Raw genomic sequence first — 23,826 nt, forward strand, 5'->3', positions numbered from 1 at the left:
GAGATTTTGCAATATCCTTCCCCTGCCATGCCCACCAAGCCACGCCCACAGAACCGGTAGTAAAAAAAAATTGAATTCCACCACTGCCTCCATCCCTTTCTTTGTAAGCCGCCTAGAGTCGCTGTGAGCGAGTAGGCAGCTACATAAAATTTCTAAATAAATCAATCAATCTCCATTTTCTGGATGTTCATGCAGATAGAAGCATAAGCCACCTGTCTCAATTCCCCTAAAGGAGTCCCACTACTTTTTCATTCCACATTCGCTGCCCAGAATGGCAATTTAGTTCTTGCTCAGGAAGCCGTTCAATTCTACGAGGGGTACGTAATGTTTGGTACCCCTTGCACGCAAACAAGACCACGCCCGATAAATACAATATTTTGGGCTTGAGTCCTGCTTTCGTATATAACAGGGGTCAGCAACCTGTAGCTCTGGAGCCGCATGTGGCTCTTTCATCCCTCTGTTGCGGCTCCGTGTCACCGGTCGGCGCCACAATTTTAAGAGGACCTTCTAGTTTTCGGGGGGGGAAGCACGGCTCACCAGGAGGAGACTCTATGGCAAGGGGCAGGTTTTCCGGTCAGCTCCACAATTGATAGGGCTTTCAGTTAGGACAGGAAAAAGGACGCCGCGCTAGAAGGAGACTCTATGCTGGGGGAACCGGACTTCCAGTCAGCTCCAGAATTGAACGGGGGGCTTCCGGTTAGAAACTTTGTGGCTGTGTTTTTTTTTTTCTGTGGGAAACGGGTCCAAATGGCTCTTTGAGTGTTTAAAGTTGCCAACGCCTGGTATATAACAAGAGTTATCAGAATTAAGCTGCAAAATTCCACATGACCACTGGGTGGCAGCAAATACTTTAAAGTTTAAAGCACATCTCTTTGCTGCCATTCACTGGTCACCCAGATATTAGCAGACCAAATCTGGTTAACCCAGAATATACAGCTTATCGAACGAAGCAGTTCCTTCATTGGTACAGATGGTCATCAAGGTGAACTGCCAGGAATCACGGTGGCTGGTTGTAGATGAAACCTTAATTAAATTAAATTAAATTGAATCTATCAAGCCTCCCCCGCAAGCACTCACCCAATTTTAGCTCCAGGGTATGGATTTTATTTTCCAGGTAGAGTCGGCTGTTTTCTGTTTGCTCTGCCTTTTCCAGGAGTTTGCTCACGTTAAGGACAGCTCCATTGTACGGAATCAAATTGGTAGACTGAGCCTCTCGAGTAGATTTGGTAAAAGAGACCGATGAGCGCAAGAAACGAAGGTTGCCTGCAAGAACGAAGTAGCATTTATCCTGCTTAACAATCAAGAACACCTTGATTTGGGGAACAGTGAGAAAAAAGAGCAAAAAACATATGAATTCCATTGCCGCCATTCCCGCTGGTCTGAAGTATTATTCTCTTCCTCAGCAACTGACCGATCCTGAGAAAAAAATTACGCTTTCCAAAAGTGAGCCACATTTCAATGGGAGGAGAAGGAAATCCTCACATACCTGGAATACAGGTAAGTCCTCGGCTTACGACCACAATTTGAGCCCCCAAATTTTCTTGCTAAGCAAGACAGCCGCCAATGAATTCTACCCACCCACCCACCCCGCGTTACAACTGTTCTTGCCCCTGTTGTTAAGTGAATCGGGCTTTCCCCATTGACTTGGCTCGTCAGAACGTCGCAAAGGGGGAAATCACGTGACACACACACACACACCCCGGGGACACTGCGCCCGTCATAAATATGAGTCGGTTGCCAAGCGTTTTGAATTTTGATCACGTGACCAGACGGGGATGCTGCCACGGTCGCGAGCCTGAAAAAAAGGGGTCATTAAGTCGCTTTGTTCAGTGTCGTTGTTAACTTTGAACGGTCACTAAATGAAAGTCAAGGACTACCTGTATTTTGTTGGGAGGAGACAAAAATGTTAAGACGCACCCCCCGACACTCCATCCAGACCTCCTCCTGGCATACAGAGGGCTCAATGAAACCCGTAGCTGAACTGGAACGAGCCTAACTTAGAAAGCAAGCTACAGGGGCATCCCATCCCTAATGCCCCATAAAGTCCCTTCCCACCCCATACCTGCAACTCACCTGACAATTCTTCCTCTCCGAGGCCTGCCTCTGTCCCTTCCTGCCGGCTGTAGCGCAGGCTGCGGTAACGGCACACAAACTGAGTCACCACCCTGTTCACCAAGCGTTTCACCTACCAGCAGATGGGAGACACCCCCTTAGGAGTGGCCCTGAGAAACCCCCGTGCCCACGGTCCGGAGGGGCAGAGGCCAACTCATTCCAAATCGCCAACGGAACCCAGCAAGATGCTCACCTGCTCTTTACAGAGGTGCAGTCCCAAAGTGAGGAGGATCTTGTCCATATCCTTCCTATGCAGGTAGCCACAGAAATTCAAGTCGAAGTATATGAAGGCAAGGAGGGCATCCAAGGGCAACACAGTACTTGGGTCCAGCTCTCTGGGCTAAGCGTGGTATATATAGTAAAAAAAAAGGGGGAGGGGAGGGAAGGAAAGGGGGGCAGTTTCACTCCATGCTCTATTTCACTGGTCCAGAAATAGCAACAGCACTTAGATTTATATACCGCTTCATAGTGCTTTCCAGCCCTCTCTCAGCAGTTTACAGAATAGAATAGAATAGAATAGAATAGAATAGAATAGAATAGAATAGAATAGAATAGAATAGAATAGAATAGAATAGAAAATAGAATAGAATAGAATAGAAGAAAATAATCGAATCGAATCGAATCGAATCGAATAGAATAGAATAGAATATAGAATAGAATAGAACATAAGAAAATAGAATAGAAAATAGAATAGAATAGAATATAAGAAAATAATAGAATAGAATAGAATAGAATAGAATAGAATAGAATAGAAAATAGAATAGAATAGAATAGAAAATAGAATAGAATAGAATAGAAGAAAATAATAGAATAGAATCGAATCGAATAGAATAGAATAGAAAATAGAATAGAATAGAACATAAGAAAATAGAATAGAAAATAGAATAGAATAGAATATAAGAAAATAATAGAATAGAATAGAATAGAATAGAATAGAATAGAATAGAATAGAATAGAATAGAATAGGGGAGGGGAGAAAAAGAGAGAAGAGAAGGAGAGGAGGGGAAAGAGAGGAGAGGACAGGGGAGGGGTGGAGAGAATGTAGAATAGAATAGAATTAGAATTAGAATTAGAATAGAATAGAGAATAGAATAGAATAGAATAGAATAGAATAGAATAGAATAGAATAGAATAGGGGAGGGGAGAAAAAGAGAGAAGAGAAGGAGAGGAGGGGAAAGAGAGGAGAGGACAGGGGAGGGGTGGAGAGAATGTAGAATAGAATAGAATTAGAATTAGAATTAGAATAGAATAGAGAATAGAATAGAATAGAATAGAATAGAATAGAATAGAATAGAATAGAATAGAATAGAATAGAATAGAATAGAATAGAATAGAATAACAGAGTTGGAAGGGACCTTGGAGGTCTTCTAGTCCAACCCCCTGCTTAGGCAGGAAACCCTACACCACTTCAGACAAATGGTTACTCAACATCTTCTTTAAAACCTCCAGTGTTGGGGCATTCACAACTTCTGCAGGCAAGTTGTTCCACTGATTAATTGTTCTAACCGTCAGGGAATTTCTCCTTAGTTCTAAGTTGACTACAGGGGCTGACTACAGCGTCAGCCTCTTGCCCCCCAACAATCTGGGTCCTCATTTTACCCACCTCGGAAGGACGGGAGGCTGAGTCAACCTTGAGCCTGGTGAGATTCGAACTGCCAAATTGCAGGCAGCAGAAGGAGCCTGCAGTACTGCACTCTAACCACTGCGCCACCGTGGCTCGGAGATCCCAACTTTATAGACTTGAGGTCCCCAAGCCACCAGCGGCAACATCAAAACAGGTGCCCAATGCATATTTATCACGGATCCCACAGCTGCAATAATCTATAAAATGATTCTCCGTCAGCAGCAACTATCAGGGTTCAGTCACGTTACTGGGGCATCCTATAATTTACATTGGAAAACGCACTACCTATCGGATGCTACCCAGGAGGAAGCTAGATGGGACTGAGAGCATAGTTCTGAGGATCGCAGGGAACATCTTATTCTGGCCTTCTAGCAAAAAGTCACAAATTACCCTAAACCAGGATTTCTAAAATCATTTGCTAAGATATTGAGAGCCTTCTCTGTGGGGGCACCTACTATCTGGAACGAGCTCCCCCCGGAGATACGGAGGATCCCTGATCTGCGTACCTTCCGTCACACGCTCAAGACTTTCCTATTTCATCAAGCCAGCCTGACCTAAATCTTTCCCCTTTTAAATGGAAATTTTAAATCTGGTTTTAAATTATTGGGGTTTTAAATTTGTTCAGCCAAATTATTTCATTCGTTTTAATCTATTTTAAATTTTGTATTTATATGTTTTATTCTATGGCTGTTCACCGCCCTGAGTCCTTCGGGAGTAGGGCGGTATACAAATTCAATAAAATAAAAAATAAATAAATAATATTAGACAGCATTGTGCACATCATCAAAAGAAAAAGAAGACGAAAAGAAAAAGCCAAAGCAAGCTACGGTTTAACATGCTATGAAGCAGATCAACGCAAATTAGGAAGCATATTGAGCTGGGTGATAAATGAATAAAGATATGGGAGGCCCTTGATAAGTGTCTTTACGGTGTTGAAAAATATTTTATTTACTTATTTATTTATTAAATTTATATGCTGCCCCTTTCCGGAGACTCAGGGCGGCTCACAATACATTTTAAAAAATCATTATAAAAAACATTTAAAAATTAAAAACATTAAAAACTCATTCACACCATTCATGGCCGGATCGCGCCAGATCGCAAAGCGAGATCAACGGCCCCAGGCCTGCCGGAAAAGCCAGGTCTTCACCGCTTTTCGGAAGGCCAATAGGGTGGGGATGGTCCAGACCTCAGGAGGTAACTGGTTCCAGAGAGCTGGGGCAGCCACAGAGAAGGCCCTCCCCTGTGGGCCCGCCAGCCGGCATTGTTTAGCTGACGGGACCCTGAGGAGACCAACTCTGTGGGATCTTACCGGTCGCTGGGAGCTATGCGGTAGAAGGCGGTCTCGAAGATAACCTGGCCCTGAGCCATGTAGGGCTTTAAAGGTAATAACCAACACCTTGAATTGTGCCCGGAGACCAATAGGGAGCCAGTGCAGCTCGTGGAGAATTGGTGTATATACCATGTTTCCCCGAAAACAAGACATGTCCGGATAATAAGCCCAATCGGACTTTTCAGCGCGTGCGATAAGATAAACCACCCTCGCAAAATAAGCCCCCCCCCCAACTACTTACACGCATGCACAGCTGGTCCCGCCATTTCCTCTGGTTGCTTTCCGCGCAACCAAAATGAGTTGAGGAGGTGAGGCCGAAGGGGGGGTTAAAAGGGGGGGGACATGCCCTCCCCTCCCTGTTCTTTGCGGCGGTCGAGCGTCCCAACACGTCCCACCCCGCCCAATGGCAACAGCAGTCTGGCTGCTTCCCTTCCCCGCTGTCTCTTTATCGAGAGGGGTGGCAGGCGGGGTGGGGGAGAAGCGAGATCCGTGGAGCGAGACGTGGCTCCCCTTGCCGTCTCTTCACACACCCCCTCAGCGGGCATAGCTGCCCCTTGCTTAGCCACCCGCTCCCTTTAGGGATGCAATACTTCTTGGTTGGACTACTGTAACGCCCTCTACATGGGGCTGCCCTTGGGATGCACCCGGAGGCTACAGCTAGTCCAGAATGCGGCCACGCGGGTTGTTACGGGGGCTTCTCGGTACTCCCGTGTGACACCTTTCCTGCGCGAGCTGCACTGGCTGCCGGTGGTCCTTCAGGTCCGTTTCAAGGTGCTGGTGCTCACCTATAAAGCCCTACATGGCTTAGGTCCGGGGTACTTGCAGGATCATCTCCTGCCATCCTCCCATCGTCCCGTGCACTCCCACAGAGCGGGCCTCCTCAGGGTGCCGTCAGCCAGACAATGTCGGTTGGCAGCCCCCAGGGGGAGAGCGTTCTCTGTGGGAGCCCCGACTCTCTGGAACGGTTTGCCCACCGGGGTTAGGACAGCCCCTGACCTCCTCTCCTTCTGCCGCGAACTGAAGACGTGGCTCTTTCATCAAATGGGCTCACCCGTTGGGGGATTTTTACACTGAAATAATTTTAAGTAATTTTTAATTAGATTTTAATTTTTTATGTAATTTTCGAATTTGTTGAATGTCTCTTTGTAAGCCGCCCTGAGTCCTTCCGGAGAAGGGCGGCATATAAATTACATACATACATACATACATACATACATACATACATACATACATACATAAATTTGGGGTGGCAGGTGGGGCGGGGGAGAAGCGGGACACAGATCTTACCTTTTCCAGCTCCGTCGCTTTCCTCGCCGTTGTGTCCTGGGAAACAGGCTGTAAAAGAAAACCTTCTCGCGAGTTGAAGAAGTTTGAGTGAACTCGCGAGAAGGTTTTCTTTTACAGTGTGTTTCCCTGGGCACAACGGCGAGGAATGCAACGGAACTGGAAAGGTAAGACGGGCGTCCCGCTTCTCCCCCATCTCCCGTCCCACCTGCCACCCCTCTTGATAAAGGGACAGCGGGGAAGGGAAGCAGCTGTTGCCATTGGGGTGGGGTGCGATGTGTTGGGCCGCTTGGCTGGCACGAAGAACAGGGAGGGGAGGCGATGGCAGGGATGGGGCATCCAGTCCCACACTCGCCGCCTCCTGCACCCCCAAAATAATAAGACCCCCCCAATAATAAGACCAAGCCCTTATTTGGAGGGGTCAAAAGAAAATAAGACCCTGTCTTATTTTCGGGGAAACACGGTAAAATATACCGACATTCCAGAATTTGGGGGTTTACACCGCTCAGTCCCCTGGAGCTTTCCCTCAATTACCTAGCCTGGCCTAGCCTAGAATGAAAAAAATCCAATTTCTGAGAAAATAATTTTGCCACCATCTACATTGTACCCGTGTTTCCCTGAAAATAAGACCCGGTCATATATTTATTTTCGGAGAGGTCTTATTATTTTGGGGCGCATAGAGCAAGACGGGGCTCCTCTTGTCGTCTTACCCGACTTCCAGCTCTGTCTCCCTAACCCTAACCCGAGGAAATGGCAGGGACCGGCTGTGCCTACGGTTAAATATTTTTGGAGAGGGCTTATTGGGGGGGGGGATTTATTTTAGCACATGTGTGCAAAAGCTTAATTGGGCTTATTATCCAGGGAGGTCTTATTTTCAGGGGAAACACGGTATATAAATTCATGCAAATCTGCCTGCTAAAGATGGTTTTGGAATCAAGTCTCAGCGCCAGAATTGGTAAGTCGGCAACGTTTCCAGAAAAATGTACTCTGGTTTATCTGGTCTTCCCAAGCTAATTAAAAAGCAGGAGACATCCGTTAAGAAAATTCAGATATAAACAAGCAAAGCAAACTTTGAAGAAGAGCTGGCCACTAACCACATCAGGGAGGGAGGAAAGCTCAATTTCCGACTGGTTGGATGCAACGGATCTCACTTCGGCGTCTTCCAACTTGACACCTGTGGATAAGGCAACATGACCTGCTTCAGAAGCCGACTGTCAACTCTGAAGCGAGCCTGACCGAAGCCATCTTGTGCTGCCTCGTAGTTGCCACGAAGCCTGAGAGGGGGGAAGGGAGCGGGGAAGTAGATAGGCCGGCTAACAGTCAAAACAAAATGTTTTCCTGTGGGAACCAAGGTCATTGCAACAGGTGGCTGTTGAAGGAGGAGAGGTGTCAGACTGCGGTACTGTCTCAAGATGAAAGGAATCTCCAAACTGCCAATCTTTAAGGAAATCTTTCTTTAATTGAGCTCAGCCACTGGATCATGACTCCGCGCGGACAAGACTGACCTTTTGCCTCCCAATCCCTCCCTTTCCGACCCCCAAGTCTCTGCTTCTCATTGGCTGTCTTCCAAGTCATTCTTCAGACTTCTTTTCCCCGTCATTTCTCAGGAATGTGCCCCTCCCCACTTATCTCCACGACAACCAGGCTTCAAAGGGATTTTGCAGGCAAAAGTTTCAGAGTTTATCTTTTACTGTCCTCTGCTCTCTCTGTCTATGCCAGCAATGCAACGCTGACAAGAGGAGCCTGCCATCCATCCTAATTGGACAATGTGACCGGTGACACCTGGGAGGGGGGATTTTACTCTCTTAATTAGGTGAAAACCGTGGGAACTGTTAAGAGTTGGTTTTCACCGGCTGTGCCGATATGATGTATCCAATAAACATGTTCTTTGAGGAATCTACCTGCCTCCGAGTTCTGCTTCCAATGGGTGCGCTACTTGGAACGCTGACACTGACTGGATCCATTCAGCGTACTTAGCCAGACGAAGATATCTTGAGTGCGCAACAAATGCCTTTCAATACCCATCGCAGTCTGGAGACAGCCCTCAACCAAAGGCCGCGAAAAGGAACTTGGGAAGCCTGATTTTCCCAGAGAGAAAAGCCAAGGGACTTTCGTCTCGTCTACAGCTAAGGGTAGTGATAAGGGCAACTCTCTGCAGCTAATGTGTGTCCCCACCACGCAGGCAAGATTAAACCGAACGGGGTTGCCATTTCCCAGACTGCTTACCAAAATCCTCCTCTTCGTCCTCTCTTAGCAGCAAGAGGTCGTCTTCCATGCTCAGCTCACAGAGGTCGTCGGTGGAATCCTTCGCTTCGGCTTTGACATTCCCGCTCACCTTCTCTTCCTTGGTTGAATTGGCCCCATCTTGATTCAGGGGCTTCTTCTCGGCCTCCCCAGTCCCCTCTTTCTGCACGAATGAAAAGGACAATATCTGTGCCTTACCCAAAAAAAGAACCCCTCTTATTATCCTTTGCAATTGGAAGAAAATGCAACGTAAGACCATGTGAGTAACTGGCCAAACATGAGGGGGCCAACCGAGAGTTGTATAGACGTACTTGAACTTCCTTCTGGTTACTATCGGGTGCATCTTCTGCTCCGGGTTTCTCCTGAGGTTCCTCCTTCACTTCGTTCTCTGCTTCCTTTTCAGATTTTGGCACTTTTTCTGAATCGGGATTCTTGGCCTCCGGCGGCTGCTCCTTTTCTGGCAGGGCCAGCAACGCTTTATAAAGCTTGTAGCCGAAATCCCGCTGAAGCATCTCCTGGAAAGTCTCTGCCACCACTGCCACCTCAGGGGGGGGAAAGAAGGAGCGAAAGAGATCAGAGGGCAAGAAGCTGGGGCAGATCTCGAGGCCTAAACTATGGAACTGTGAGCATCCACATGCCTATACAGTTTACGCCTGATTTAACAGGTTGGGGATTCAACAGATGGAAATCTGCCGAAAGGGGATACGCTCTGATAGGATGCTGGCATCGGAGGCTGAGAAGAACGAGAAGGTGTTGAGAGGGTTGGTGAGACGTTGGCACTGGCGGAGACAGCACTGGGAAGCTGGGAGGCTTCCCACCCACTGGCCCCCACCCTTTGGCCTCTGCCTCCCAGCAATTTACCTCCTTGCAGCAAGCAGAAACAGCTCCTTTCTGCTTCAGCACAGCCTAATTAGCACAAGTTGATTGCCCATTGGATCGGCCTCTCGACTCTCAGCTGTTTTGCACGGGCCTCTGCTGCTTGCTGCAAGGAGGTAAATTGCTGAGAGAAGTTGTTTTTTTTTCTTGTGCTAATCAAGCTCTGCTGAAAACGAAAATGAAAGTAAAGCAGGCTGTTTGATGCAACGAGGCAAAATTGCTGGGAGGCAGAGGCAGATTTCTTTTTCTTGTTTTCTTCACCAAAAAAGGTAGGTGCGTCTTATACTCCGGAGCGTCTTATACTCCAAAAAATACGGTACCCTCTCACAATCCACCTCTACTCTTTCAATCTTCAAAGGTTCCCCACCCGCCACCCCCTGGTTTGTATTCATCCTATTCTGCTGGTAATTCATACAGGGCTGCTTCTTCCAAGCTCTTTTGATACAGCCCTATGGCTGGGACAGAAGAGAGGGAAAACCTAAATGCAAAAGGCCACAGGGAGCTTCTCTTCATGTTGGTTTTTAGTACCAGTAGCCAATAATTGGGCTAGAACAATAATTGGGCAAGAACAATAATAATTGTTCTTGCAGATGTTTCATTACCAAACCAGGTACCATCATTTAGCACTGATAATGTCACCTAATCTGGTAATGAATCTGCAAGAAAACAAAGCCCAGAGACCACCAAGGTAGAGACCCTCAGCTACGAATATTCTCTTCCATCTTAATCATCCCTCAAGAATGTCCATCTGAGAGACACAGAACCTACCTCAAAGGAGAGTTTCTCCCGCTGCCTTCTGTACTCGAGCAAAGTGTAGAGAGAGAGGTTGGTGCAACTCGGCTGCCCGTTTTGCAGTGCCAGATGAGGAGAAACAATTATGGCTGGTTCCAGTGGTGGAGCTGGGGTCTCTGGTTCAGAAGTCGACGTCTCCAGAACCGGCTCGGGGACCGGTTCAGCTGCCTCCATTTCCTGCTCACAGGACTCCATTTCTTGCTCCGGAGCCGGTTCAGAGGGCTGTTCATTTTCTTCCACCTGTTGTCATCGTTAGAGGGCAAAACATCAGAGATACTGTTCTGTCCCCCTTCCCCACACGGGCAAACACACAACCAGGCACGCCTGCCAAGATTTTATTAAGCAATCAGACTAGAAATCCTTGCAGATAAGAGTTTTGGCAGTAAACTGCGAAATGCCTGCCAAGTCAGTTTTCACTCACAGTAAGCAAGAGAGAGTTTATCCTCAGTCTGGTTCAGTAGCAAAAAGTAATCCACGAAGCAAGAGTTAGCCAAGGTCCAATCCAAATATGCACAAGCCAGATTTCAGGTAACGCGATGTGACTCTCAGGTTTTTAACTTTGAACGTCACAAAGCCTGAAGAGCAATCACACCCACTTTTATTCCTTGTGGGGTGTGGCTCAATGACTCAGCTCAATCTCTGGCCCTCCCACACCTCTTTCGTTTCTGCGCACGCTTCTCCCTCCGACGCTGCCTGGGATCAAGCCAGGATTCATCATCCTTGCTCCCTATCTGTTGTTGTTCCGATATGCTTTCCTCCTGGCATATCCCAGGCTTGGCCTCTTGGCCTTTGGATGGAACCTGAGGCATTGCCAGAGAGGAGGGTCCTGGAGAGGGAGGCCTTATCAGTTCCTCCCCATCACCTTTTGAGTCCCCTTCCTCTGTTAGGACAGGCTCAGGAGTCGGGGTCACAACAGATACATAAGTTGAAGATCCAAAGACTTCAGCTAAAATCCTTCCACAAGTGGCCACCTTACTGTAATTCAGCAAGAAACTACAACGATTTTTGAAGAGGAGAACCAATTAAATCAAATTTAGTTTTTCGCTGGTTCCCACTGACTTTTTGGCCCTGATCTGGACAACTTTTAAGGTGTTCTGCTCAAAAGCCAACTTTGACCCACAGCAAAAAGTTTCTATGTCTTGAATCTATGTCAGGGGTCTCCACACTTGGCAACTTTAAGACTTGCGGACTTCCACTCCCAGAATTCCCCAGCCAGCTACTATCTACAGGTCTTAACTCTACCCTCAAAATGACGCTATAGAGCACTGCACACCAGAACTACTAGACACAAGGACAGTTTTTTCCCAAATGCCATCACTCTGCTAAACAAATAATTCCCTCAACACTGTCAAACTATTCACTAAGTCTGCACCACTATTCATCTTCTCATCGTTCCTATCACCCATCTCCTCCCACTTATGACTGTATGACTGTAACCTTGTTGCTGGTATCCTTACAATTTATATTGTTTCCTAATAAGATTTGATTGCTTATTTGTACCCTATGACTATCATTAAGTGTTGTACCTTATGATTCTTGACGAATGGATCTTGTCTTTTTATGTACACTGAGAGCGTATGCACCAAAGACAAATTCCTTGTGTGTCCAATCACACTTGGCCAATAAAGAATTCTATTCTACTCTAATCTGAAGTTGCCAGACTCTGGAGACCTCTGATCTAGTTAAACAGAAGTCTGCTCTCAGGAGCCAAGAATGTCTAATTTCAATTAAAGGCAAGACCAACAATCAAATCACAGCTGTCCATTTAAACTAACGGAGGTCGCAATAAAGCTAAGGACACAAAACATGCCATCCGTGGAAATCTCAATGAGGCAGGCTATAAAACACAACAAGTCCATGTATAAATGGAAAGAAATGGATTAGGTCAGGGGTCGGCAGCCCACGGCTCTGGAGCCGCATGTGGCTCTTTCATCCCTCTGCCGCGGCTCCTTGTTGCCGGACAGCTCCACACTTGATAGAACTTTCAGTTAGGACAGGTAGAGAGAAAAGGATGCCGTGCTAGGAGGAGACTCTACGGTGGGGGAACCGGACTTCCGGTCGGTTCCAGAATTGAACGGGGGGCTTCTGGTTAGGACCTTTGTGGCTCTTTGAGTGTTTACGTTGCCGATCCCTGGATTAGGCGCTTTCTTCACTTCTACCCATCATCTGAGAGTGACCCCCAATTCCTTCCTGCTCAAATTAAACTTTAGATCCAGGTCGAATTAACTCTTACCGCCTCGTTTTTTCCTTCCGAAGGTGCTGCAGCTTTTTCCGCTTTCTGTTTGCACAAGGCCTCCCACTCTTCAAGAGATGGCATCAGACTCCAAATATCTGGCAAGAAAACCACGGTCTGCTCCTGGTAAGATGGGTTTCCCTCACGCAGGTATCTGAACTCAGCAAACCGGTACCTAACGAACATCAAGCGCAGAGAATTCAGATAAACCCCCCCCTAAAAAATGATTATTCCCCAAAAGGTATCAGTCCCACCCACGGAAGTTCAACCGCAGGCTGGATGCAGAGCTGTGTGCTTGAAAGTGCCTATAAGTGGTTGAATAGCATCATATGGCTGGAAGGGACCTCGGAGGTCATATAGTCCAACCCGCCAGCCCAGTCAAATAGCTATCTATTTTTGAAAACCTTCCGTGATGGAGCAGCCACAACTCTGGGAGGCGAACTATTCCACTGATTGTTCTGTTAGAAAATTGTCTTGGGCTACATATAAAATATAGTTAACATACTTAAGTAACAAACTTCCTTTATTTTTATTTTTTTATACTATCTTGTGGGGCCACATTACCAACTGTCCAGGGCCACACGTGGGCCACGGGATGACACACCTGTAAACGTAGAATGATACTTTGCTGTACATCTACCTCAATGAGACTCAACTACTGGGGAGAAAAATGTTAGTTATTTAGCCAAGATGACAATAATTGCAAAGTTCCAGCCCCAAAACCAATCTGCCATCCGGAACTAAATACACAAAAATTAAGCGCCTGCAATTCCTGCCCTAACGTTGCACTGCAGGATCTTCGGTCGTTCGTTCTGTTAACTCCTTGCCTTTCTTATGGCTGAACTTCTGCCCGGGTAGAATTAACTTCAGTTCAACAGGCTCTACTACAGAACGAAGAGCGTGGATTTCTGAGGAACGACCACATCCCAATCTAGACCCCACACGTGGCAATGCTTCGCAAGGCCCCCCAATTCCTTTCTTCCCAAGTCTGATGCTTCCCCAACAAGTCACGTGTGCAGCCTGATTTACACAAAATAAGTTTGGTTGCCATGGTTATCTAGCACAAGGGAGCTATATATAACCATACTCCTTTCAACTAAGCCAATGCACTCCAAGTTCCGGCTTTTTTCCTCATTGCTGATTGGGTGAAGGCAAGAGCGTGTGAAGCCTTCTCTGGCTCCTAAGAGCTCATGCACAAAAGCATGTGCAAGAACTCCAGAAAACCAGAAGCCCAGGGTTCTTGATTATAAGGAGTCTTCTCTGAAAAGCCCACAGGGACCCAAAACCAGCCAAAATCCTCATGCCTGGGCATCGTCAGAAAGCTCAACTCCTACTTGGTACCCATATCCTTCTTCTCTTGGCAATGGGGCTTCCTCTAGTGATGGCTCCTCCAAGGGAGAACTTCAAGAGCCTGGATAGCTCTGCAGACTAAAGCACTGTAATTTAACACCAGCTGTCTGCAATTAAAGTAAGTTCGAATCTCGCCAGGCTCAAGGTTGACTCAGCCTTCCATCCTTTCTAAGGTAGGTAAATTGAGGACCCAGTTTGTGGGGGCAATAAGCTGACTTTGTATAAAAATATACAAAAGGATGAAGGCTATTGCTTAAAGCACTGTAAGCCGCCCTGAGTCTCCGCAGAAGGGCGGCATATAAATCAAATAAAAAAATAAATAAAAAAATAAAAATAAAAGATGAAGTGAAATAAGCCAGGAAAGAAATAAACAGCAGGTGGCAAAAATAAATGATGTCCTTGGCTCACAGAAAGACAATCTTACAATTAAAGAACAGGATATGTGGTTTATGCCAAGGGGATCCTCAATTCTGTGCAAATCAAAGGTCGTTTTTTAACTTTTGGGCAACATGCTACGCTCCAAGAAGCAGGCACTGTAAGGTGGGAATCAGGTTTTGATCTGTTTCAATTGAAACGCAATTTAAATAACACAAGGTAAGCACTACGGATGGGATTACTCCCAGTTTATTTCCCTACATTCCCTTACACCAATTAAATATTATAATTCAACAAAAAAAAATTCTACAAAAAAAAAAAGATTTCAGTAAGTCTGCTTTACAGGCTTGCAACCTCTGTTTCCTAGACCCTGTATCTCTCTACTCATCTACAGATTCCTGCTGATCTTATTTTCTAATAAAAATGTTATTTATTTAATGTAATTTGTTCCAGGCAATCGGAATATACATTAATCTGACCCTCTAATCTCAGAGGTACAAATTATCCTCTAAAGCAGAGGTCTTCAAACTTGGCAGCTTTAAGACTTGTGGACTTCAACTCCCAGAATTCTCCAGCCAGCATAGCATAGCATAGCATAGCAGGCTGGAGAATTCTGGGAGTTGAAGTCCACAAGTCTTAAAGCTGCCAAGTTTGAAGACTTCTGCTCTAGAGTGTCTAGAGTCTTAAAGCTGCCAAGTTTGAAGACCTCTGCTGTAAAGCAACCCCAATCTTCTCTTTATACAAATTAAGGACACTTAAGAGAAATTCTTCCTTTTTTTTTTCTTTTTTTTTTGAGAGGGGGGCGGGATGTCCAGTCATACAGATCCAACTCAATGCTGCAAGATTTTGGCACAGAAGCGTTCAAAGAAATCCCTCCACATCTCTTTCTTGTGGAGTGTCATGCAATAACACAATTTGTTACAAAATGCACCATCTAGTGGCCCAGCTGGCTATTTATTCTTACCTTTGAGGCTATTGAAGAAGGTAAATGACTCTAATCCTTGGAAGTCAAAATAAAGGGAAACAAACATTTGCAAGTCCGATAAATGCATTGCCACTTCAGCATCCATGGACTCGAGTCCCTCAAAAATCACGGCTAGTAATGGCTTAACATCTGGATGCCATGCCAACATTCTTGCTTATATGTCTACGGAGTTTCTCCGTCATCCAGGTCACGATTGTCCCAAAGGTGTTTTTTTTCCAAGAGGCAACTGGACTTTCTGGTTCTTTTTTTGAAGATGTTTCGCTTCTCATCCAAGAAGCTTCTTCAGCTCTGACTGAATGGTGGGGAATGGAAGGATTGATACTCCTTGCAGACAGCTGGTCATTTGCATCCTTTTAGAGGGTCCTTGAAGCCCTTGGAGGTCTACCTGTGTCTTCAGGGTCACCTGAGTGGTGCTCCTGATTCCTGTAGTCTGCAATTTTTCCCTCTGGAAATCCATTCCTACTCCCACATCATTCCAAGGGCGTTCACCCCAAATTGTACAGCTAAAAGTCTGTAGAGGTTCTCAATCATCCAGGTCATAGTTGTCACAAATGAGCCGAGGTGGCGCAGTGGTTAGAGTGCAGCACTGCAGCTACTTCAGCTGACTGCTAGTTCAGCAGATCAGCGGATCAAATCTCACTGGCTCAAGGTTGACTCAGCCTTCCATCCTTCCGAGGTGGGTAAAATGAGGACCCAGATTGTTGGGGGGCAATACGCTATTTAGTATACTGTCTTTGGTGTAAGCCGCCCAGAGTCCTCGGAGAGTGGGCGGCATAGAAATATGACTAATAAGAAATATGACTAATAAAATAAAGGTGCTTTTTTCAGGAGGCAACTGGACTTTCTTGTTTTTTACTTTTGAAGATGTTTCGCTTCTCATCCAAGAAGCTTCTTCAGCTCTGACTGAATGGTGGGGAATGGAAGGATTGATATTCCTTGCAGACAGCTGGTCATTTGCATCCTTTTAGAGGGTCTTTGAAGCCCCTGGAGGTTTATCTGTGTCCTCGAGGTCACCTGAGTGGTGCTCCTGGTTCCTGTAGTCTGCAATTTTTTTCCCTCTGGAAATCTTTTTTGTTTTGAAGACGTTTCGCTTCTCACCCAAGAAGCTTCTCCAGCTCTGACTGGATGGTAGAGAATGGAAGGAGTTATATTGCATAAGGCAAGCTGCCTGCAAGGAGTATCAATCCTTCCATTCCCCACCATCCAATCGGAGCTGAAGAAGCTTCTTGGATGAGAAGCAAAACGTCTTCAGAGAAAACCCAGAAAGTCCAGTTGCCTCTTGGAGAAGCACCTTTGGGACAACCATGACCTGGATGATGGAGAATCTCCATAGACATTTAGCCATGTGCTTTGGGGATAAACGCCCTTCAAATTGATGCAGGAGTATGAACGGATTTCCAGAAAAATTGCAGGCTACAGGAACCATTTGCGCTTCAGTTGGAGATGCAGGCAGCAGAGACTCATCCCCCGTAGCCTGCGCCTGGGTTCAACAAGGAAGGGACCCAGGGGAGAAAACATCCTCCAACTTCTCAATGAAAAAATGAGACAGATTAATTTCACAATTGAGGTACAGAACTGAAGGGGCTTCTTGGATGAGAAGCGAAACGTCTTCAAAAGGAAAACCAGAAAGTCCAGGTGCCTCTTGAAAAAAAGCACCTGTAGGGACATTCTTGTGTCAACTTGCAAAGCTTTCAAGTTGCCATGAGCAGGAGGGAGGGAGAACTGATAAAGCTGATTGACTTCCCTAACTGAAGCTGCATTCCATACATTCTTCCTGACCGCAATCAGAAGGAGGGTGTTGGGTTTCACAGCCAGCCAAAGTGGTTAATTGGAGAATGTGATTTATGACATGGCCAGAGAGGAGGGGAGAGACAGGGTCATAGGGGAACGTAAATCTATGTGAGATTAGTTCTAACTGCATCCCAATATTGCCGAAATGGTGCTCCTAATAAATGACTGTATTTCTTTTGAAGTTCGGCTCATGGCTCATGAATTAATTAGGGCATCTTTCGGAAACTTCACATCTTGCTTATATTTGCTTGAATGAGCTAGGACTCAAAGGATAAAGCCTCTTGCTCCATCATTTCAGGAGCACCTTTTCCAACTACCAAAAGGCATTAAAAAGGCGGAAGGGAATGTGAGCTGCAGCTCACTCACAGGTGCACGGAGCGGTGGATGACGTTGCCCCAATTTGCTCCCTGCATCGTCAGTTCACAACGAATCTCCAAACTCTTATCTCAACAACAACAACAACAAATGATGGGGATGGAAGGCCCAGCTCAACGGCAGAAAACTCACCACTTCGTGCAGGGGCTCAAATCCAAGCCGATCTGGGCTTTGACGCAACGAATGGCTGTGCGGATGAGGACCGTGGGGCTTGTAGCTGGGTCAGCACCATCCAGAGAGGGCGACCACTCTCCTCCCAGAAGCACCAGCTCATCTGCCTTCTTTCCCAGCAGGAACTAAGGAAGGAGAAGATGGTCAGGAAAAAGACGGACCGGCCCTCTGATTTAGATTTCGGGGAGTGGGGGTGGAGCTCCCAGGGAAGCTTTCCACACAGAACTGCAAAGAATGCACTGCTCTGTCGATTAAACCCCAAGAAGTACAGAGAAGACGTGGAAGTGACTAGATTAGATTAGATTAGATTAGATTAGATTAGATTAGATTAGATTAGATTAGATTAGATTAGATTAGATTAGATTAGATTAGATCAGATCTAACTTTATTGTCACTTTGGATGTAGACTAATCGGCATACATTAAAATGAAATTTCGTTGCATACAGCTCCCAAACTGTCACCACCTCCAATATACACTACATAAACATGACACAATAAATAAATACAAAATTACGCATGTACCCACATATATTATATGACACAGAGAAACAACACAGTCTAGTTCGGATGTATACATGTACATGGTGAGAAAAACGAATCTTGCGAGTTTACCAGACGGGTGGCATAAGGAACAAAAAGCTGTTACAGAATTTAATAGTCCTGCTATAGATACTTCGAAACCTCCTCCCAGAGGGGAGCAACAGAAACAGACCGTGGAGTGGGTGTGTGGGGTCTCTAACAATGCTTCGAGCTCAAAGCACAGGGCGCTTATAAGCAATATACTGAATAACAGGAAGTGAGCTTCCTATGATCTTCTCGGCTGCCCTCACCACTCTCTGTAGGGACTTTCTATCTGCTACCACCAAACCAAACAGGGATGCAGTTTGTTAAAACGCTCTCAATGCTGCCTCTGTAAGTGGCCAGGAGAGAAGGCAAAAGATGTGCTCTCCTCATCCGATGCGGGAAATGCAGACGCTGGTTTGCACGCTTCCCTAAGGGTGACGCGTGCAGACACCGGTTCCGATTGTTAGTTATCTGCACCCCCAGATACTTAATACTATTGACCACCTCTGCAGCTGCATCCTTGATACTGAGTGGAGTATGACTATGCCGGCTCTTTCTAATATCTAAAATGACCTCCCTGCTGCTACCGACGACCTCCCATCGACCCATGCGCTCCCACAGAGAGGGCCTCCTCAGGGTGCCATTAGCCAAACAATGTAGGCTGGTGACCCCCAGGGGAAGGGCCTTCTCTGTGGGGGCACCTACCCTCTGGAATCAGTTGCCCCCAGAGATAAGGAGAATCCAAGACCTCAGTGCCTTCCGCCGTGCCCTTAAAACCCACTTTTTCCAGCAAGCCGGGCTGGCTTAAGAAGAAATTTTTAAATGTTTTAATTGGTTTGTGAATTTTAATTTTTGGGCCAAATTTATATATATTTTAATTGTTTTTTAATATTTGTATTTCATGTTTTTAATTCTGGCTGTACACTGCCCTGAGTCCTTAGGGAGAAGGGCGGTATATAAATTGGAAATAAAATAAAATAAATAAAATAAATTAACATTTAGAACCAGGTTAATTTTACTGCACCAGTTCACCAGAGCCTTCAGACACTGCTTTTCACAAGGATGGTCTAGATATCCGCCAGCCCCAATGCAAAATGTGGATCCAGGGAAAAAGGCTGGCCGTCAAAAACAATTCTATGTGGAAGACACACCGAGGGGAAAAGGATGCACGAAGGATGCCTGATTCTACATCCTTGCTTGACGGTGAAGCCGAGAGTTGTTTCAGTTGGGGGCTGCACTCTTTTTTCAGACTGAAGGATACACTTCTAGGGTCACACTCCAAAAGTGGGAGGGGCCCGTGGCTGATATCCATATTACCGATTGCTTTTCGGAAAATGTATCTGGAATGAATCCGTTGGCAGATGAACTCAGAACTACTGAATTATGGACAGTAATTTCCTTCTCTGGTGAGGAGACCTTCAACTTATTAGCTTAAGACTTCTTAGCTGCCTATAGTTAAAGGTTTTACACTGGGTGAAACAAAGTTGATATTGTATATGATAACAGCAGCGAGATTACTGATAGGTTAATACTGGAAAAATGAAGCTACGCCCACTATTGAGGAATGGACTTTGAAGATGGACAGCTTTGCAGAGATGGCGAAGATTTCAGCATATCTAAAAGATCGCTCACAAGAGACTTATGAATGGGAGTGGAAAAAGTGGATAGATTATGTGCAGAATAAATATCAAATTAGGAAGTATCAGATAGCTTTTAACTGAAAGTATTATATAAAGATAGAAATATTTGAATTTTGTGAAGATGTGAAAAATATACAGGGGGTGGAGGGGTTCAAGTTTTATAAAAAGGGGATTTTGATTTGGATTATATTCTGTGGAAGTCCGGGGGGGAGGGGGGGTTAGGGGGGGTTAGGGAGGATAGGGAGGGTTGGGGGGGGGAAATGGGGAGAAAATGTAATTGTAAAACTTTTTCAATAAAAAAAAAAAAAGATTTCTTAGCTGCCCAAGATAAAAGACATGACGGTGAAGCCTACAGAACGAAAATGAAACTTAACTTCCAAGCAACTTTAGTCCCCATGATTACTCCTTCCTTATTAAACGCCCCGTTCGATCAATATGATCATCAAAACGTGGAGGCAACACTGCATTTGGGCACAAATGCAGCTCATTTACATTTACTTCCAGTGAACGTTGCTTACCTTAATTTGCTTTGTGGGATGTTCAGGGATTTCCCTCTGATCGCTGGGCTCCTCAATATAGAGCAGACAATTGCGGTAGAGTTCCTCAATGCCAGGAGAAGAAAGCAGCAGAACCTACGTGGGAGAGGTGTTCCAGAGCAGCATGAGTGCAGCTGCGATGCATGCAGAAAATTCCCCCCAAAAATCCACTACCAAAAGTTCTTCAAACAAAAGACGACGTCGATGCCAGAGATCACAGAGAGGCATCGCAATTTACAGAGGATGATGGTGGATTTAATTATGACATTTAAAATATATATCATGGCTTTTGTTTCATCTGCAAAAGAGAGTACCATATTTTTCAGAGTATAAGACACACTGGACTATAAGACGCACCTATCTTTTTTGGTGAGGAAAACAAGGAAAAGAAATCTGTCTCTGCCTCCCAGCAATTTTGCCTCATTGCAGCAAACAGCAAACAGCCTGCTTTACTTTCATTTTCGTTTTCAGCATAGCTTGATTAGCACAAGAAAAAAAAAATCTGCTCCCATCAATTTACCTTCTTGCAGCAAGCAGCAGAGGCCCCCGCAAAACAGCTGAGAGCAAAACAGCTGAGAGTCAGGAGGCCAATCCAATCAACTTGTGCTAATTAGGCTGTGCTGAAGCTGAAACAAGCTGTTTCTTCTTGCTGCAAGGAGGTAAATTGCTGGGAGGCAGAGGCCAAAGGGTGGGGGCAAGTGGGTGGGCGAGGCTACATTCAATGTATAAAACGCACCTAAATTTTCACCCCCTTTTAGGGGGGAAAAAGGTGTGTCTTATACTCCGAAAAATACGGTAGATTGTTGGTCAAGTAGGAGCCAACAATGAATTATCTGCCTAGCCGAGTGAGAATGTCCACATTCTTACTCTGTTTTAAGGAGGTACTGAAACCATTTAGTACAAACCTTTTCCCTGAATGATTCTATTCTCTGATTTTGAGATTTTTTTTTAAAGCCTGCTTTTCAATCTGTGTTTATTTTAACACTTGTTATCTAAAAGCTGTGATTGTACAGATAAAAGGGAGCGAGGGAGACAGGCGGTTAAGAAGTGTGAAAAATAAACAAAAACGAGGAACATGTCGTAACATAACCACCTTTATAAAACAGGCAAGGTTTTACTAATCCAGGCGGCTTCCATGCACACCTAGTAGTAATATTATCGGTGCTCCCAAAAAGGAATCTGGCAGAACAGATCATGCAAACAACATATAAAGCACCTTCCCATTTATTTCCTTGCTAACTATTGCACTTTGAATATTTAAAAATAAAGACAAAAACAGAAAGGGATTTTAAAGGGGGAGGACCTTCTCTGTGGGGGCACCTACTATCTGGAACGAGCTCCCCCGGAGATACGGAGGATCCCGGATCTGCGCACCTTCCGCCGCGCTCTCAAGACCTTTTTATTCCACCAGGCGGGCCTGGCCTAATCTTTTCCCTCTTTTTAATTATGCAAATTTTAATCGGTTTTTTTAAATGATTGGGGTGTTTTAATCTGTCTGGGCCAAATTGTTTAATTCGATTTTACTCTGTTTTTAAATTTTGTATCTATGTATTTTTACTGTTTGGCTGTTCACCGCCCTGAGTCCTTCGGGAGTAGGGTGGTATATAAATTAAATAAATAAAATAAAATAAATAAATGGATTTAAACAAATAAAATGCAAAGGAACAAACACTATAGCAGGGGTCATGTTCACCCAACAAATTCAACCACAGGATAAATTTAGGGAGCAGAATTTAGGTAGCAGAATTGCTCCAGAAGAGGGAACAAAGCATTAAGTGAAATGTGCTTCTAATTTCTGCCCAAACAGCCCTGCAGAATTCAGCTCAGCTCATTAAAATTCTTTGTCAGCTGTGAAGGCCCTGCTGTTGAACAGAACAGGGTCCCAAAAGTGTTCACCTTGGCACTGAATGCGGGATTTGCGTCCTCCAGCTGAACCTCCTGCCTGGTATCCTCTCCCGTCTGAGACAGTTCTTCAGCAGGACTGGCCACTTGGACGCGACTAGGGTGCTTCAGAGTCAACGGCTGGCTAAGAGGGAAGGTGTCCAACCAGCAAAGGCGGACATCATAGAATTCCTTGGGCAACTGGATGCTGCAGTAGCGCCTCAAGATTTCCATGGCATCACAGGAGGAGCTGGCGAGACACAGAAACCAAAACAATGGATCCCCTTTAACAGGATGCCAAGACTGCCCAGCTTGTCCGATTCAGAGCAGGTGGACGATTGATTTTGCTCATTGATTGGAGCACTGAACCAATACATTTAAGTCAACGTTGACTAGGCTGGAGGTGTTTGTTCTCCGTATCTGAACCAAACAGTTCCCGAACATTTACCAAGCGTTTCCCCAACACCAACACCATTTCTCTCTTTTACAGGAAACCAAACCAGATGTCAGCACTTCAAGCTGCATTTACTCTAGTGCTGACGTAAGAAGTGGAGGCGTCTGGAAAGGGACGTTTGACTTTTCACCTACTTATTTTCCCTGGAGATAATATCCCCTAGGAGATGGGATGGCAGGGGGGAAATTCCTTTGAGCTGGAGCAATAGATTAGGGGTAGAGTGACTTGGAAGATGGCCAATGAGTGCAGGGGAGTGGGGAATGGAAAGGGAGGGTTTGGGGTCTAGAAGTCAGTGTTGGCTTCGATGGAGTCGGGTTTTAGAATGTCGTGCTTAATAAATAGGAGTTTTTCTTCAAAGACTTTGTTTGAAATGCAATTTATTTCAGACGAGCTCGAAACTTGACACCAGACCTTTGATGTGTTACTAACTTGACCTCGGGGCCCTAATAGTGAAATAATGCATTGCTCTTATCTTGATCAATGTTGAACTCTCCTCAACTTAGCGCCTCAAAAGTTTTGATCCTGAAGATTCTGGGAGTCGCAGGCCAGCAACTTCTGTCCATCAATGGAGATATTGGAGGAGAGAGAGTGTGTGGGGGCAGACAGCAGAGTGGTGCCGGGGCCTAGAGGTAGAGCTCTGGCCTCACAATCAGGAGGCTGTGAGTTCGATCCTAGGTAGAGGCGGATATTTCTCTCTCTGGGCACAATGAAAATATATCTGCTGAATAAAACTCATTGGCGACAGGAAAGGCGTCTGGCCATTAAAATACTCTGTTCGCTCCATTCAGTTGCCCAGACTCTACCCCGCAAGGGATTATGGGGTCATTAAATGATGATGAGAGTGTGGGACAGACACTTGTCCTGATATAACTCATGAAAAGCAGCAATATCTTTCCATCCCGCCTTTCTGGCCAATCACAAGGCTCCCATTTGCGCTTACCTATTCACAGTATAGCAAGCCAACTGGACTCGGTATTGGGGTGGCTCGTGCCGAGGCTTCTTTGCCCCCCAGGGTTCATTACCCTTCTGCTTCCTCTTCTTGGAGTCAAAGTCATCCCTAAAAGGGAGAACAACTTGTTCGCATCAGCCACAGTTATAATGCTGCACTGAAATCCTAAATTTTTCCCAGTTTGGTTCTCGACAAACACAACATCCGGTACAACTTGGGAGAGAGAGAGAGAACGTGGATATCCAACTATCCATGG

General features: G+C 45.5%; 1 protein-coding gene across 3 annotated transcripts in view; it reads right to left on the bottom strand.

Moving 5' to 3' along the window:
* CCAR2 (cell cycle and apoptosis regulator 2) overlaps nt 1-23,826 on the bottom strand; it is a 43,367-nt gene that overhangs the window by 4,771 nt on the left and 14,770 nt on the right. For all 3 annotated transcript variants that reach the window (XM_060693579.2, XM_087875874.1, XM_087875873.1), the window contains exons 8-19: nt 23,562-23,678; nt 22,183-22,417; nt 20,269-20,382; nt 17,507-17,670; nt 12,499-12,673; nt 10,242-10,505; nt 8,909-9,139; nt 8,580-8,760; nt 7,448-7,527; nt 2,306-2,452; nt 2,074-2,185; nt 1,078-1,263 (exon numbers count right to left, since the gene is read on the bottom strand). In XM_060693579.2, coding sequence (XP_060549562.2) covers nt 1,078-1,263; nt 2,074-2,185; nt 2,306-2,452; nt 7,448-7,527; nt 8,580-8,760; nt 8,909-9,139; nt 10,242-10,505; nt 12,499-12,673; nt 17,507-17,670; nt 20,269-20,382; nt 22,183-22,417; nt 23,562-23,678 — 2,006 coding nt within the window. The remainder of the gene's footprint in view (nt 1-1,077; nt 1,264-2,073; nt 2,186-2,305; nt 2,453-7,447; nt 7,528-8,579; nt 8,761-8,908; nt 9,140-10,241; nt 10,506-12,498; nt 12,674-17,506; nt 17,671-20,268; nt 20,383-22,182; nt 22,418-23,561; nt 23,679-23,826) is intronic.

This window comes from Pantherophis guttatus, chromosome 9, assembly GCF_059756535.1.
Source record: "Pantherophis guttatus breed Tessera chromosome 9, ASM5975653v1, whole genome shotgun sequence".
Classification (NCBI taxonomy): Eukaryota; Metazoa; Chordata; class Lepidosauria; order Squamata; family Colubridae; genus Pantherophis; species Pantherophis guttatus.